This window comes from Bipolaris zeicola, assembly GCF_000523435.1.
Source record: "Bipolaris zeicola 26-R-13 unplaced genomic scaffold scaffold_27, whole genome shotgun sequence".
Taxonomy (NCBI): domain Eukaryota; kingdom Fungi; phylum Ascomycota; class Dothideomycetes; order Pleosporales; family Pleosporaceae; genus Bipolaris; species Bipolaris zeicola.
This window is the reverse complement of record NW_006912076.1, coordinates 158,833-173,837: the sequence shown is the minus strand read 5'-3', so window position 1 is coordinate 173,837 and position 15,005 is coordinate 158,833. Positions and strand designations below refer to the sequence as shown.

The 15,005-nt window shown below is 48.6% G+C and overlaps 6 protein-coding genes across 6 annotated transcripts; 1 reads left to right on the top strand and 5 right to left on the bottom strand.

Annotated features, from left to right (window-relative positions):
• Positions 1–751: 751 nt before the first annotated feature.
• Positions 752–1,961, top strand: COCCADRAFT_23987 (uncharacterized protein; the record flags this gene model as incomplete). The annotated part of the gene is made up of 2 exons (XM_007711278.1): positions 752–1,888; positions 1,938–1,961. 2 exons carry the CDS (start codon positions 752–754, stop codon positions 1,959–1,961), a joined length of 1,161 nt encoding a protein of 386 aa, XP_007709468.1.
• A 283-nt stretch (positions 1,962–2,244) lies between these two features.
• On the bottom strand, positions 2,245–2,433 carry COCCADRAFT_88733 (uncharacterized protein; the record flags this gene model as incomplete). The annotated part of the gene is made up of 1 exon (XM_007711320.1): positions 2,245–2,433. A coding segment is annotated over one exon (189 nt), but the record flags the coding sequence as incomplete, so codon positions are not given.
• A 925-nt stretch (positions 2,434–3,358) lies between these two features.
• On the bottom strand, positions 3,359–4,624 carry COCCADRAFT_34394 (uncharacterized protein; the record flags this gene model as incomplete). The annotated part of the gene is made up of 4 exons (XM_007711293.1): positions 3,359–3,817; positions 3,894–4,008; positions 4,070–4,210; positions 4,254–4,624. The coding sequence occupies 4 exons, from the start codon at positions 4,622–4,624 to the stop codon at positions 3,359–3,361; spliced, it is 1,086 nt and encodes a 361-aa protein (XP_007709483.1).
• Positions 4,625–5,537: 913 nt separating this feature from the next.
• COCCADRAFT_34393 (uncharacterized protein) lies at positions 5,538–9,783 on the bottom strand (the record flags this gene model as incomplete). Its single annotated transcript, XM_007711292.1, has 2 exons — positions 5,538–7,460; positions 7,528–9,783. The coding sequence occupies 2 exons, from the start codon at positions 9,781–9,783 to the stop codon at positions 5,538–5,540; spliced, it is 4,179 nt and encodes a 1,392-aa protein (XP_007709482.1).
• Positions 9,784–10,328: 545 nt separating this feature from the next.
• COCCADRAFT_2701 (uncharacterized protein) lies at positions 10,329–11,324 on the bottom strand (the record flags this gene model as incomplete). The annotated part of the gene is made up of 1 exon (XM_007711269.1): positions 10,329–11,324. The coding sequence occupies one exon, from the start codon at positions 11,322–11,324 to the stop codon at positions 10,329–10,331; it is 996 nt and encodes a 331-aa protein (XP_007709459.1).
• A 1,856-nt stretch (positions 11,325–13,180) lies between these two features.
• On the bottom strand, positions 13,181–14,290 carry COCCADRAFT_2700 (uncharacterized protein; the record flags this gene model as incomplete). The annotated part of the gene is made up of 2 exons (XM_007711268.1): positions 13,181–13,972; positions 14,048–14,290. 2 exons carry the CDS (start codon positions 14,288–14,290, stop codon positions 13,181–13,183), a joined length of 1,035 nt encoding a protein of 344 aa, XP_007709458.1.
• Between the last annotated feature and the right edge of the window lie 715 nt (positions 14,291–15,005).

Below are 15,005 nucleotides of genomic sequence, written 5' to 3'. Positions count from 1 at the left end.
GTTTTCATCGTTCCTAATATGGAGTTTGCTTTTTTTTCTTGTTTTGGTCTATACCATTTTCCTTGCAGTGTGACACGTCTCCCCCGTAGCAAAATTTGATGTGTAATTTCTTGTTCATCAGCATGTCTCGCAAAGGCTCTCTTGGTGGGGTGGGGGGACTAGGTTGCAAAGGTAGATTGGAAAAGAGATTGGGGGCGGTTATAATACATCTGGCGGGAGGATGGTGTGGGAGGATCTGGTCACGTGCTCTTTTCGGGTCTGGTATTGCGTTGTGGGGATATATAGTACTGGCCCATGAATGTATACTTAATCTTCTAGTCATGATTCGTTGGTTTGATTTCCCATGTTGTTTTCGCTCTTCTAGCTGTTGGGTGGTTATTTTGGTTGGTTCACAGGTCATGTGACGTTTTTTCCACTTCACTCTATACACAATGTCAAGCATATACAAAAACTTCATCTCACCTCCGATGTATCCATACAATGTCTTTCCAAAACACTTCACACAACGCCCTTGTACCACCTTTATAACTCACTCTCCACTATGTGCCCCCCCCCTTTCCCACCCCTTCACCGTCGCATCTTTGCATCTTCGCCCGGAAAGAAAACCTCAAAATCGCAACTGTTTTTCAAATATTTTTTTAAAGGAAATGAGAAGAAACACGTAACTCTTTAACTCACACGGATTTTAAACCCCCCCCCCCCCTTTTTGGTCGCTGTTCATTTTTATCGCCGTTTTTAATCAAAGCCTACAATGCCTCTCCATACACCCATACAGCCTACGCAACCCCACCCGTGGTGTGCAGCCACGCATCTCCACCCACAAAACGCCTCCACACATCTCCATTCATCCCACCCCTCCACCCGCCTCCATCCCCGCCTCCCCCGAACCCACGCTCGCACCAACTCATCAGACCTCATATCCCTCATCGACGAGCACATTGCCTGGCAAGACAACGCCATACGACCTGGTACGCGGGGCACACTGTTTGTAGATTGGGATGGGAGTGGGGAACCGCTTTTGTCGTATCGATCTGGGGGTGTTTTTGCGAGTTTGGTAGGTGGTGAGGGTGGTGCTGGGGTTGTGGATGGTGTAGATAGGGAGGATGGGGAGGATGAAGAGGGGGGATTTGAAGAGAAGGAAGGGTCGCTGTTGGAGTATCCAGGCGAGGATAAGGATGGAAGGGGCATTTTGGGACTTGAGGAGGAGGAGAGAGGGGTTAGGGAGGTGTTGGAGGAGATGCTGGAGACGATGGTGAGGAGAGAGGGGGTGATGGAAGGGAAGGGTAAGGATGTTTTGGAGGAGGAAGGGAAAGGTAAGGAGATTGTGGGAGAACAAGAGAAGAAGGGGAAGGGTGAGGTACAGGTGGGGTTTTTGATTCGGAGGAAGCCGGTTCCCGTTACGCAATCGGTTCCTGTACAGCAATCGGTTCCTGTACAGCAGTCAGTTACTGTACAGCAGTCGGGGGACGAGGGGAAGAAAGACGTTGGAGTGAATGTGAGTGTTGACAAAGCAGTTCCCGAGGCTGGTAAGGTGCTTCGGGAGGTACCTGCTGAAGAGCAGATGGAGAGATTCCCTCTATTTCACAGATATGAGGAGGTGCCTCGTGAGCGCGAGGAAGTGAAGAGGAAACAAAATAGGAGGAGTGTAGGGAGGTTAGCTGAAGTACTGAAGGAAGAGGGGCTGGAGGTTTGGGGTATGTTGAAGTACGAGGGGAAAGAGTTGATGGCCGTTTTAAGATATGAGGGAAAGGGATTGTTGGAGGAGGTTAAGGAGGATGGCAAAGAGTTGTTGGTGGGTTGGAAGGAGGAAGGGAGGTGGCTCTCGGTTGTGCTGAGAAACGAGTGGAGAGATGGCAGGATGTTTGTTGGGAGGGGGATTAAGAAGGTAGTGTGTCATATCTAGAGAACTTTCTATGCGTTTACTAACAGGAAAATAGGTGAGAATATTTTTTGGGGTATAGAGTTTTGAAAACTACAAGGTAACCAGGAGTGAAGAATGATTCCGTCGCTTGCCAGTGAAACAGATTGTAGATGATATCCATCATTCTAGCCAGCTACCATCTGTAATATCTCCAGAACCTGTTTCTTTGAATGCAAGGGTACGGGATTCGTCTTGCAGCATTCGTCTAACAAGCTATGCTCTGTTAGTAGGTCAAACTGATCCGGGTGAACGCCAGCCTCGCTCAGTGATCATAGCAGCCTCATGTGCCACACGAAAGAGACTTCGCGATTCTTGCTGTCTTTTCAGTATTCCAATAATCCGAGAATTAGATGACGCAGGCCGCGTAGAGCCGCTTCCTCTGTGGATGGACCCATACCACCCACAGAACAGAATGCCTCCACAAAATGATATACGGTTCGCATTCCCGTGCTCAACCACACAGAGGGCGGCATGGTTGTGCATAGATCTGGGTTCAAGATCATGAGCTGCGGGCCTTGTATCGGTGAACCGAAATGGTGCTTCTTTCGCGTGCTATCCTTACTGGCGCCTGCAGAATCTGTACACTCTCCGGCCTAAAGGGATGTAGGAATGGATACGACTGGTATAGTCGTGGGATTAATCATCTCAAGCTTGTTCAGCCCTGTGGCTAACCTAGAAATGGATTTAATTACAACTGCGAAGACCTTGACAGCGTCCTTCGAAGAATCCGCTCCCAGTGTCAGAGGCAAATCTGTTCTTGCTTCTCTAGCTTCGTTTACAACGCTGACTACTTCAGACCAGTATGTAAGGGGTTTCATTCCAATGCGATAGCCAACCAGCTGATCGTCTAGGCTTTCCTTCAGCTCCTGAAACACATTGGTGCGTGCGGCTAAGCTGCCAGAACAAAGCACGTACACTCTTGAGCACTCAAAGGTGTTTCACAAGTGGCGGGTAACGGCCTCGTGGAAAGGTATTCCATAGGAAAGCAAAGGATGGTCGTGACCATCAATAGCGGGTCGAATTGTTTCACTTATGGTTTTGAGGGTAAAGATGGTAAGGTGTAGGTTCTTCAAGATCCCTGGCCCAGCTCATCTCGCCCGTTTTATCTAACGAAGGATTCGCTCTAGTCTATACTTCGGCTTCCGGTAGGATAATTTCTAGAGTGGGCCCAGTTGATCAGTATACCAAATTGCTGCCTCGGCCGGAAGAGTTGATTGTGCAAGCTCCGAGCTTTGCTATCAATGCTTCCAGTCTCATGATATTATAGATTTTGTAACTCAGGAGGCATGTTTCCTAAGGAAAGGAATAGTTCATGGCCATTTTACTACTATTGTACGTGCCTAGCTTAGATCGTAAACAAGCTAGGAGGACGCTTGAAGGCTTTCAGAATTACACTTTCGAAGTTACTTCAATCCAAAGATGAGCCGTGTGTGCCCTTTACGGCTTGAAGTCTTGGAGGAACGTCCAGCGAACAGCACTCTTCCATCCCCGCTGTTTCCATTTATTAGCCGGCTTGGGGAAAAAATCGATCCTGCCCAGCACTGAAGAGTCGTGTGCAATTAAAACCAGGACATGTTCATCTCCGTCGAATGAAGACATTTTGTCGGCTGATTCCAACAATCTTGGATAATCTTGCATCGAGTCGTCTTGCACAATCTGATTGTAGAAGGGTTTTGTGGGCGATTTTTGCGGATGAAAATTCAAGATGAAAGACTCCGGGCATTCAGTTCCGGGGGCAAATGGTGGCGTCGAGTAAGGAGAAGGCGTGACTACATCAGGGAGGGGGACGTATTCGCTTGGTCGGAACTCACAACAATGGTGGCAGGCATCGCCGCCCAGGTAGATGAAAGTGTCCGGGGTAGTGCGCGCCAGTGCATTGATATGGCCCACAGTGTGCTTTTGTTTACGTTAGCATCATATACACGTGATTAAGATGGCATGCGGAGAGATCATGGATGCCATTGCAACTTACCCTTGGAGCATCCAGAATGTAAAAACTTCCGTCACCAAACCAATCTATGGCATCAAATTTGCTGAATCTCAAGGCTTTATCTCCTTTAAAAGCTAGTTCGATCAAAGGTCGGTCTCTATTACAACGCTCTTAGTATTTCGGGTCTAGCAAAGTATTTACAGTGATGGATGTCTTACTTGTAGTCACTTTCTAGTATCAGGCTATGCTCATCAGCAGGATAGCCAGGGACTAAGGCGTTAATAAAACCGGGTCCGACGATAAGTTTCGTGCTGGATGGAAAGCGTGACATGTCGCCTATGTGGTCCAGGTGCCAGTGACTGCCAAGTTTGTTAGTATTAGTTCTTGAACATCAGCGAAAACACTCTACCTCCAAAAACTTCTTCAATCTCTTTCCTCTTGATGCCATTCTTCTCGAGGACTTCTACGACATCCTTGTCGCCATCGAATACTAGACCGCCTGCAGCCATTATTTGACGGGGAGCAGGGGCGAAGTTCTCAGGGTCTTTGCGAGTGGCCAAGTCGAAGAGGATCTTTTTGCCCGACGAATGCTCAATAGGAAATGAAAACTGAGGAGATCTGGAGATCTCATGACACTTAACAACGAGGTCCGAACAATAACTCGTAGGTATGGATAATCTGTTCCCGGTGTCGATTATGCGAACAGTGACAACATTGTTTGAAGCAGAAACTTCAAGCGAAGGTGATTTGACAGCAGCGACTTCGAAAGCCATTGTCATGTGTTTACTACTTTCGGTAGTTGCGATAGATGCTTACAATTTTGGGTGATTCAACGATTGGAGAACAAGGGTTGATTAAATTTTAACAATGGGCATCTTTTTGAATTAAAGGTTTTCCACTTCTTACAAGAGCTTACTAAAGTAAAAGAAACATGACAAAATCCAGCGATTTGTAATACTATTTTTCCCCGTCAGTTACATGTGTAGTACTACCCGAGCTATGATGATGCAAGTATTGTTCTTTACGTAAGACATGGTATCTAAGAGCCTGGTAGCCCGTGAACGTCGGCTCGTGGAGCGACAAGGTATCGCCGTACTTACCCTGCTACTAATGTGCGACAAATGCCAACCAGTGCACGTTCCTAGACGTGTCACGCGCGTCCATCGTCGCAATAAAGTTACTCGATTAACAGCCCATGCCCTCGCGAATTCCGCTAATACTGTCCTCACTCCTCGGTTCTTGCGATTATAAACCTGCAACCCCATTGTCAATAGAAGCCATGGTTGCTGAGTTACAGCATGTGAAAGCCAAAGTGCTGACGCGCGTTTAGTGTTCGGCGTGCATGGATACACTACTGGCGGTGACGGTATTTCATGTCCCCTTCTTCAGAGCATTGAGAGCGAGGCCTGAGTGTTCAAGATGACAATAGGAAAGCGTTCCAGAATTTTGGGATACACCAGTAGCTTGGTTGGGCCCATTGTGCTGAGCAAGAAACCACAAAGGAAAGCTCGACTTTTAACCCCCCCACTTTTGCAGTTAGCACGATACAGAAACAACCATGACCTTCAAAACACCCAATGCCCAACGCAGCGAGCTAACATGGCTATATCAGACACGTAGTAGCAAAGCGAAGACATGAACGAAGAAGTGAACGCTTTTTTCTTCGTCGTCTCGAATCCACGAATGCTACTGCGTCAAGTCAACACTACAGAACCATATCTTGCCAGGCCCAGTGCCCACGCCAACCCTGTTCCCGCACTTCGCAGAACGTGACGGCCGATACTCTGATGGTATCCACAAGATATTCTTGCCATGATGCTGAATCCACGTCTTATCTGGGCTAACTCTTGTGTCTATATTTAAGGAGCGCCCATGTTCCGCCGTAACTAGGAATCTTGGACTAGCGTCGCCATGAAGGACAACAGGACCGGTCTTGGTATAGAGAGGTGAGTCAGTGGGGTTAAAGGCTAGGTCGTAACTACGCCAGCCGAGGTCCACCGTCGACAGGCACGCGCCGCTTCTCACATCCCAGAACTTGACGGTCATGTCGTCTGATATTGATCCCAGCTTCGTTGAGTTTTCCACGAAACTCACAAAAATGACCTGCTTTTTGTGGCCGGTAAACGTCTGTAAGCAGGCGCCAGTGGTCGTATCCCACAGCTTGACAGTCTTATCACTTGATGCTGATGCTACTAGCTTAGTCGAATCGTGTGGGAAGGCTACAGATTGGACAAGACTACTATGACCTGTGAGTGTTTGTAGGCACGTACCGTTGCTTACATCCCACATCTTGATAGTATAGTCATTTGAAGCTGACGCTAGCTGTGTTAAGTCGTGTGAGAAGGCGACAGAGGTAACATTATCGCTGTGCCCTTCAAACGTCTGCAAACACACCCCGCAGCCTGCATCCCAGAGCTTGACAGTATTATCGTGCGATGCTGATACTAGCCTGATCGAATCGTGGACGAAGGATATAGAGTTGATAGAGCGGCTGTGGTCCGCAGACGTCTGCATACATGCGCTACTGATGTCCCATAGCTTGATAGTCTTGTCGTTTGATGCTGACGCCAGCTGACTCGTATCGTGCGAAAAGACAACTGACGTAACATGAAACATATGACCTTTAAACGTCTGCAGACACACGCCACTGCTCGCATCCCACAGCTTAACAGTAAGGTCGAAAGATGCCGACGCCAACTTAGTTGAGTCATGCGAGAAGACCACAGACCTAACGTGTTTACTATGGCCTATGAGCGTCTGTAGGCACATGCCGCTGCCTATATCCCATAGCTTGATGGTCTTGTCGTTCGATGCTGACGCTAGCTTCATCGAGTCATGCGAGATGACTATAGATTTCACACAAGCATCATGGCCTGTGAACGTCCGTAGGCACATGCCACTGCTTATATCCCAAAGCCTGATTGTCTTGTCAGTTGATGCTGAAGCTAGCTTAGTAGAGTTGTGTAAGAACACTACAGACATAACAGCAGCACTGTGGCCTTCAAAACTATGTCGGCATGCGCTGGTGCTTATGTCTAATAGCTTGACAGTATAGTCCTCTGACCCCGACAATAGCTGATTTGAGTCATGTGAGAAGGCTACAGAGGTGATAGCCTCACTATGGCCTGTGGAAATCTCTGAGAATGTGCCGCTGCTTATATCCCATAGCTTGATGGTCTTGTCTTTTGATGCTGACACTAGCTTGGTTGAGTCATGCGAGAAAGATATAGAAGTGACAGTTTCGTTGTGGCCTGTAAAAGCCTGCAGACACGTGCCGGCGCTCATGTCCCAGATTCTGACGGTTTTATCGTCTGAAGCCGATGCTAGCTTAGTCGAGTCGTGCGAGAAGGCTATAGAGGTGACAATACTGGTATGACCCTCGAGCGTCTGCAGGCACGCACTCCACCCAGTGCTTATTGCTTGCTCAATGGTCACTCCCTTCGGCTTCTCGTGATAGAAGATGTTTCTTATTGTGCTCCCTGTCGGACTGAACAACAGCGCAGATGCGTATACTTGTAAAGGATAGCTCTCAATTGCGCCTTTGTGATACATCAAGAATCGTCGTGCGTCGTAGACAAGCTTAGTTAGCTCATCTATGCCCTTCATCTCCTAGTATAGTTAGCATCTACGTAAATTCAAGTAAGTTACACAGGCATGTTGTCTATGCGTGTCATACCTGGACCAGAGAATATAATTTTGCCATCGAAACCACGCTTTTCCCTATACCCTTGCACAAGCTAAGCCCTTCTAGCCAATAGAGATACTTCTCTTTTATGAACCTGTCAACCACACCTACAAATTGCAGGTCGTTGACACTTTTCCCGTGAAACTTAGGTTTCGATTCGTACAAATGATCAATCCAGTAGACGCACGGGTAGCGTGATGCAGCTAGTGGATCGTGATCAGGCGGATCAGCATTCTCGATAGGAACCCCCGGTACTTTAAGGTTATACATGTCCCTCTGTAACGTCCTGGACAGATTGGCAAGCGACCTTGAGAAGATGATCTGGTGAGCGTCTTCAGTCCCATCAGGAAAGACTTCATCAAACGCTTCTGCAAAAAGGAAATCTTTGGCAGACTGATGCACAAAATAGACTGCGTCTTGTCGCAAAGTAAGGAATGATCCACAGAGGCTGATAATCTCCCGCAGCTCTATTTCATCGTCTATACCTTCGAGCTGTTCAGCCAGGACTACCAGTTCCTGCAGCGCAATTGGCCGATACACCAGTCCAATCAAAGCCAGCACCTGCTTACAAAGTGTGGCGTCATCTGAAACGCTAATCCGCTGTATCATCCGCTTATATAGTGCGTCTAGTCCTGGTGGGAACAAGCCTAGCTTCTTAAGCACGTTTCGTCTCGCAGTAGTTTGAAGGTCTTGACAGACTAGCGCTACCCATAAGAAGGTGTCGTTTGCATTCGATATCAAGCGCTCGAGTACTGCGTCTCTGGTTTTTTCGTCGTATTTCTTTTGTTGTGCTAAGTGAAACACTTTGTGCTGGATAAAGATACCAACAGCTGCGGACACAGAGTCAGCATTCAGCTCAAGACTTAGTGGTACATTGCGCTCTGTCTTCCCCAGTTGTTCTTCGATGTCTGGCCAGTTACGACTGGACACTATCCACTTGTTGCAGGTAGAAGACGTAGACGTAGACGTAGACGACTGCTTTGCAATAAAGTCAAGCAGCTTTGGTAAGTCAGTAACGCATTCGTCTAATGCGTCAATGACTAGGTAGATATTGCGCAATTCTGGGTCTCGTAGTACGTCCGTAAAGACCTCTGTCAACGCCACCCAGGCGTTCGTATCCTCGAACAAGGCTTTTCCAGCGTCATCATGCTTCTTACGGATATGCGATACAAGCGACGGCTGCTGCTTAATAAGCATATATAATAGCCCTCGCAGTACTGCTGTCGCGCTATTGATACGCGAGTCGGTAGCTTGACAGAAAAAATATGCTAGGAGTGTTGTCTTAGATAGTGAGCTGTGCAGCTCGTCTATAATTCCACAGAGTAGCATTGTCTTTCCCTTGCCAGGATCACCTTTTATCCATAGCAGTCCGCCGTGGAGGTCCTGTTGCCATTGTTGGAAAATGGCGTTGTCAAGAACCCAGCGATAGGAATCCGCTAGCAGTCCGCCTTTGGTGTCCTCGATGCGCTTCTTGTCGTCACGGGGATCCGTACCGCGTATGTCTTGGATGCATCTCTCTACTCTATGGACCTCGTCCATTAGACGCTTGAATGCGCTTGCCGCCCCTTCGCTGTACGCTGGGGCTATCTCGACATCAAGGATGCCCGACAAAGAGTACCATGCATCTTCTTCGCGCTTAGTCTCTCTGTCGCCTTTCCAGCGCAGCCGCTCGTCGATGCTGAACTGGGAAAGAGCAGCTGCGTCAAATACTTCGCATGGAATGCCAGTGATTTTGCTGATCAAAAATTTAAGAGATATCTTGTCACCGAGTAACGTCCCTTCCTGAGAGAAGAACTCGACAATGCTTGGAGCAAGAAGCTCCTGAAGTGTCCAACCACGCGTGAACCATCGGCTTGACCTAAAAGCAGATTCCCAATTAGACATATCACCAGACTTCCATGTCCCTGTCGATACATCCGGTAGATACACATAGCATCTTGATGTATTCTGATACCAGCGAAACATAGATCGGATAGCGTGGGACAGCTCAGCCTTATCTGTCTTATCGATGCAGCACGTGTCGACCCAGAAGTATCTTAAGTTATCCCGCTGTGCCTGTTGTCCACAGAAACGTATCTTCTCGTATCCAAGCTTGGTCTTGCCGTCGCCTGTTATGACATCTGCGAAGGTCACCTCCTCCGCATCAGTTCCCCACGTGTGTGAAAGTATCGCATAGGGCGGCACTGCGCTATCCTCGAAGCGGACAATGCCGAGCTCGCCATGTTCGTCGTATTTGAGAAGACGCATCAATTGATGTGGATGCGTGATAAGCGGGTGCGGTGGGAAGGAGATGAGAGAGGCTCAGTGCAGCAGCCTGACAGGACAAGAAGAGTACTATGGCAGCTGACTCTAGCGAGTATGAGGCGGGGCAGATGCGGCTCATGCAGAGGCGCAGTAGCCTACCGCTTCCCTTTATTACTAGTAGTTATCGATAACCCAGCTACTACCCTATCTAGACAACAGTCCAACTAATGATACAATCATCTTCTAGGATTGTAGATCTATAACAACTCGTAGTAAAGTCTAAACAGATTCGACTGAGCAAAGAAGGTTAGTAATGCTAGGGCGATACAACACCATACCTAGCTCGGCATAGCACCCCGAAACTCTACCATACATAATAATGGGGTGGAAGCACGTACTCAATTCAAAACAAATCCACTGAAACTACGCACTCAACAATGCATCCAAGTATCTCTCCATTTCTATCTCAAAAACGAAACAAATGAAATTCGTAACATCTATCATCATAACCTCACTCAGCCCCTAGAAAAGTCATCCCACAACCCTATCTACTGGGGAATAAGCACACCCCTATACCTCATTCCACCCTCCCTAAGCACCTTCATCGCCTCCTCAATTCCCTCCTCAGTCATGGGAAACTCCATATTAATCGGCTTAATGCCATGCAGCGCCGAGAAAGCCAGCATCTCCCTATGCACCTGGCGCGCCGCAACCACACTTCCCTGAACCGTAATCCCATTCGCAATCAGCGGCATCTGCGGAAACGTAAAGTCACCATCGGACACGGTCAAGGGGAAAATGGTCGCATTCGTATTCAGCACCGGAATCAAGAGCTTCCAATCCGGGGTAACGGATGCGGTGACGAGCAAGACGTCGACTTTGCGGGAGACAGAAAGCTCAGTGGCGCCCTTCATGGCCACGAATTCTTTGGCACCGAGACGCATGGCTTCGTCCTTTTTGGAGTCGGAGCCCGAGAAGACGACGACGTCGCAGCCCATTTTTGACGCGTACTGGATGGCGAGGTGGCCGAGGCCGCCGATGCCCATGACGCCGACGCGTTGGGTTGGGCGCACGTTGTAGGCGTGCAGGGCGTTGAAGACGGTGGTGCCGCCGCACATGAGGGGAGCGGCTTCGGCGTCTGTGAGTTCGTCGGGCACCTTGAAGAGGAAGGCTTCGCACCAGACGGCGTGCGAGGCGAAGCTGCCTTGGTCGAGGTTCGCGAAGCCGTACATTTGGCGCTCTGGGCAGTAGGTTTCGCGGCCGGTGAGACACTTTTCGCAGTGCCCGCACGAGTTGTGCTCGTAGCCCCAGCCGACGCGGTCGCCTTTCTTGAGGACTTTGACGTTGGGGCCGATGTCTTCAACTACGCCGACGCCTTCGTGGCCGAGGGCCATGTCGGCGTGCTTGTAGTGCTCGTCTGTGCCGCAGAGGCCGGAGGCGGTCACTTTGATGAGGACTTGGTCGTCTTGGAGATCGGGCTTGGTGGTTTGGCCCTTGACAATCTTGCCCTCCTTGGAGCCCTTGAATACTGTGAATGTCGGCATCTTGGCGTTTTGTCTGTTATATCAAAGTTCGAACTCTAAAAAAGAAGTTTAAAAAAAAAGGAATTGTTCAATCGCTTCAGATTCGAATCTCGTAAAAGCACACAAAAACTGGGTTTGGATAATGAGAGAGAAGTCCAGAAACAGCGAACACCTCTTAGTCTTATACTAAATTCAAGAAGCCAAAAAAACCCACTCATTCTTACACCAACATTACCAACCCCGAAAAGCAGTTACCCATCCCTCCCTACCCCCCACATCTCGGCCCGCCTCTCTTAAGCCCGTAAACTCCAAAAACACACCAGCGTTACTGCAAAAAAAAAACTTTCGCGATCAACCTAGTCTGCATGACGTCGCTCATGAATAATACAACCACCAGCACCATCACGCGCAGGGGTCCTACTTTCCGAGAAAAAAAAGTAGTAAAACAAGCATTATCCCGCATTCTAGAACCCCGGCGATATCTTAGCCCGCAAAAAAGAGATGTACATAAGCCGCTCGGAGGCTGCCCCTCCTAGACCAACTTTCTTCATGCATCGGCCGCGCGCTAAGGGGGGGGGGGGGGCTAAATGCATGGCGTAGACGGAGCAAGTTGCAAGGGAGCTGGTTTCTTCAGCTAACATGGAGCGCAAACAAGTAATCAAAAATCTATAGATTTACATTCTCTCAGCTCACACTCTTGGTAAGCCACCAAAACTCCTCTTTTTTTTGCAGCTAAACTTGTATGCTGTAAGTCTATATTACTACTCCCCCCCTTCCCACCCAAAAAAAGCTTAGCTTTCTACCGAGTGGAAAAAAATACTGCAATGGGACAGTAGTAGGAGTAGTGCATGTCAATCTGAAAAAAAAATCATCACGATGACCATGGTGAATCCCCCCCAAAAAAATAATGCCTCGGTAGATCTCGGCAAATCCGCCATGCAGTATATCGAGTTAGATCCCCCATCAAAAGAGCCGATAGGGCTGGGAAAACATGTGCCAGGCGCGGGATTTTTCTCGCTTGCATGCGGAGCAAGGAATTGAGGAAACGTTGGGGGGTGGTAACTTGTAACTCCGTGTATAATGACGTCATTTGGAGTGGGGGGGGGGGGCTTTTACCTGGCCAGACAGCAGCAACACACGTACAACATGGCCGAACGCGAGTCGGGCCTATGGCATGGGAGAATTTTTTGAACAGTCTTTGAGACTGGGTTTTGGCAGTAAGTAAGGACGGGTGAATTGCTGTTTGTGTTGCTTGCTCATGTGGTTCAGACTGCAAGATGGGCTGCTGGGTATTTGGATTACTCACCCTATGCCGCGGTCTCCGGTACGCTATCGCTTGCTTGTATGCGAAGCTATTGTTGCTGTTGTATAGTGTTGGAGTCTTTTAGATTAGTTGTTCGCCAATGTACTGGTGGCAGTAGTCGATGTTGGAGACTGCTTACTGTGCAGGACGTTTGTTGTCGAGGATGCTTACGATGCAGAACATACCATATCCATATCAAAAGGTCGTCCCATAAGGCTGGGCGTGTCAGCACTAAAACGATTTAGACCAGTGGCATGTGGAGAACTCAGATTGTAGGAATGGAGAAAACATGATTGAGGATTATATCTAGTAGCAAGATAGGCCAGGATATGTTCAGCTCCTCAGTGTTGGATGATTAGTTGATGAAATGCCGTGTGGGGCAGAGTATACTAGGGGAAAAGGCCTACTGCGTCGAGCCCAGACCCCATATCCTCCAACAAAACTAATCATAGTACGGATTCTGAATTTCCGAGCTGAAATCGTGATGCTGCAGTCATAGTATGGATTTTGAACTTCCGAGCCGAATCCGTGATTTATCGTCCGAGATATAAGCTCCCCATGAGTCGTGCGCTCTCTAAGTATCCGCTTGTCCCACCCCCGGGGCAGGAAACAAATGCATCAGTACCGGAAGCATATCCTGCGGTCTCATCATCTGTAAAGCATCAATCGCATTCCTCAATTCTGTGGCCATGTTCACATCCTCCTCGAGCCCGTCGTTCTCACTCCTCTGATCCCTTGTCTTCTCCTTGGTTTGTGGTGTAATCGGGACACGAAGAGCGTCAAGCAGTTCATTCCTCTCAACCTCTCGGCTCTTGCGGGGTATGCAAGGTGGACTATCAGTCCCGTAGATATACCCACTCTCTTCTTGCTTTGGTATTGTGCCAGTAGGGATATCATATTCCCTTCTCCTCGGAACCAGGCTCCCCGCGAACTTGGCCACCCTGATGCGATATTCTTCCTTTTCCATATTACTCTCTGCAATATCGAGTTCCTTTCCCCAATCCTTGGTCAGCTTCTTCATAAGGTTCTTCAATAACTTCTTCTGTGCGCCACAGAAGCCAGTGTACAGGCCCAAGGCGCTATTCTTCCAGGTTACGATGAAGATTTCACGGGCATCGAAGAGCGTGGGCGTGTTGTGATGCTCTAGGACAGCAGCAAGATACTGTTTCATGAAGCGGTGAGCTGCATTGTTGATGCGGATGTTTTTAGACTGAGGGGCAGTTGTATCGTGATGACCTTTCTTGGTCATATCCTTACTCATATCCATGCTCTTGGAATGACCGGAGTGGGTCTGCAAATCGTCAAGGGTGAGTAGTGCAATGAACATGGCAGTATTCCACCTCATGGTGTCATGGAAGCGCTGAAACTGTCATGCTTCATCCAGTCTCCAAAATCAGATGGCCCGGGTTATGTCCATAGTCTGCTTTGCCTCGTCCTTTACCGGCTTTCCGCCATATTGATCGATGACATGTCGGTTGCGGAGGAAGAAGGGAAGTTGAATGCCAGGCGGTATGTTAGGGATGTGCAAAGCTCGGACTGTTGGACAAAGGACATCGGACAGTGTGAGAGAGGGGATATGGAAGGATGGTATGCCTTGTAGCTTGGCCTTGAGCAGGGCGGAGAGGTTGACTTGTTCGTCTTGGCGCGTGCCTGAGAGAGGCTTAGGAGAAGTGCTACACGACATTGTGGATGCGATTGGAGGAGCGGAAGAATCCAGGCAAAGATTTCATCACGATACATGCAGAGTCAGTCATAGGTGGGAGAGAAGGTGATGTGGGTCGTTTTTTTCTTCTTGTCTGTTTGTTTGTGTCGGTCAAAGCGAGAGGTGAAGTGAAGGGCAGGCACGACCCTTTTGCACCTTCCTTGGGAGCAAACACCCACACCGCTGCGGGAAATGGAGAGACGGTCGATACATCGTTTCGTACTGCTAGCTGCACTTTAGTTTTGCAGAATATCACAAGAATGAGAGATGCACGCTGATTAGAGATTGGAGAGTGAGATGAGAGATCCAAGTAGACCAGCACGAGGTCAAGTAGGAAACTTGGAGTCAGGGCAAAAGGGGGCAGAAGAGAGATCAAGAGAGGCAGGTGTAGATGAAGAAGGCAAGCATGAGAAAGTTTGTGATGGTCTTGTCAGTTAGTGTGAGTATGTGCGCACGACGAATGCTTCTGTTTCCAAACTTCAAACTAGAATAATGCGATATCGGTGTCCAAGAGACTGGACTGACACAATTTCCTCAGCGACGAGTGTGTAGAGTGACTAGTAGATACTAGAGATGAACAGCGAGCATGTCAGGGTATGGTGGGCAACATGGGTTTACCAGCATAGTAGGTGTAGGCGACGGTTCGTTTTAGAGTGGCGGAATACGTCACAACTCATGCGGAAGCCGTTGAGAGACC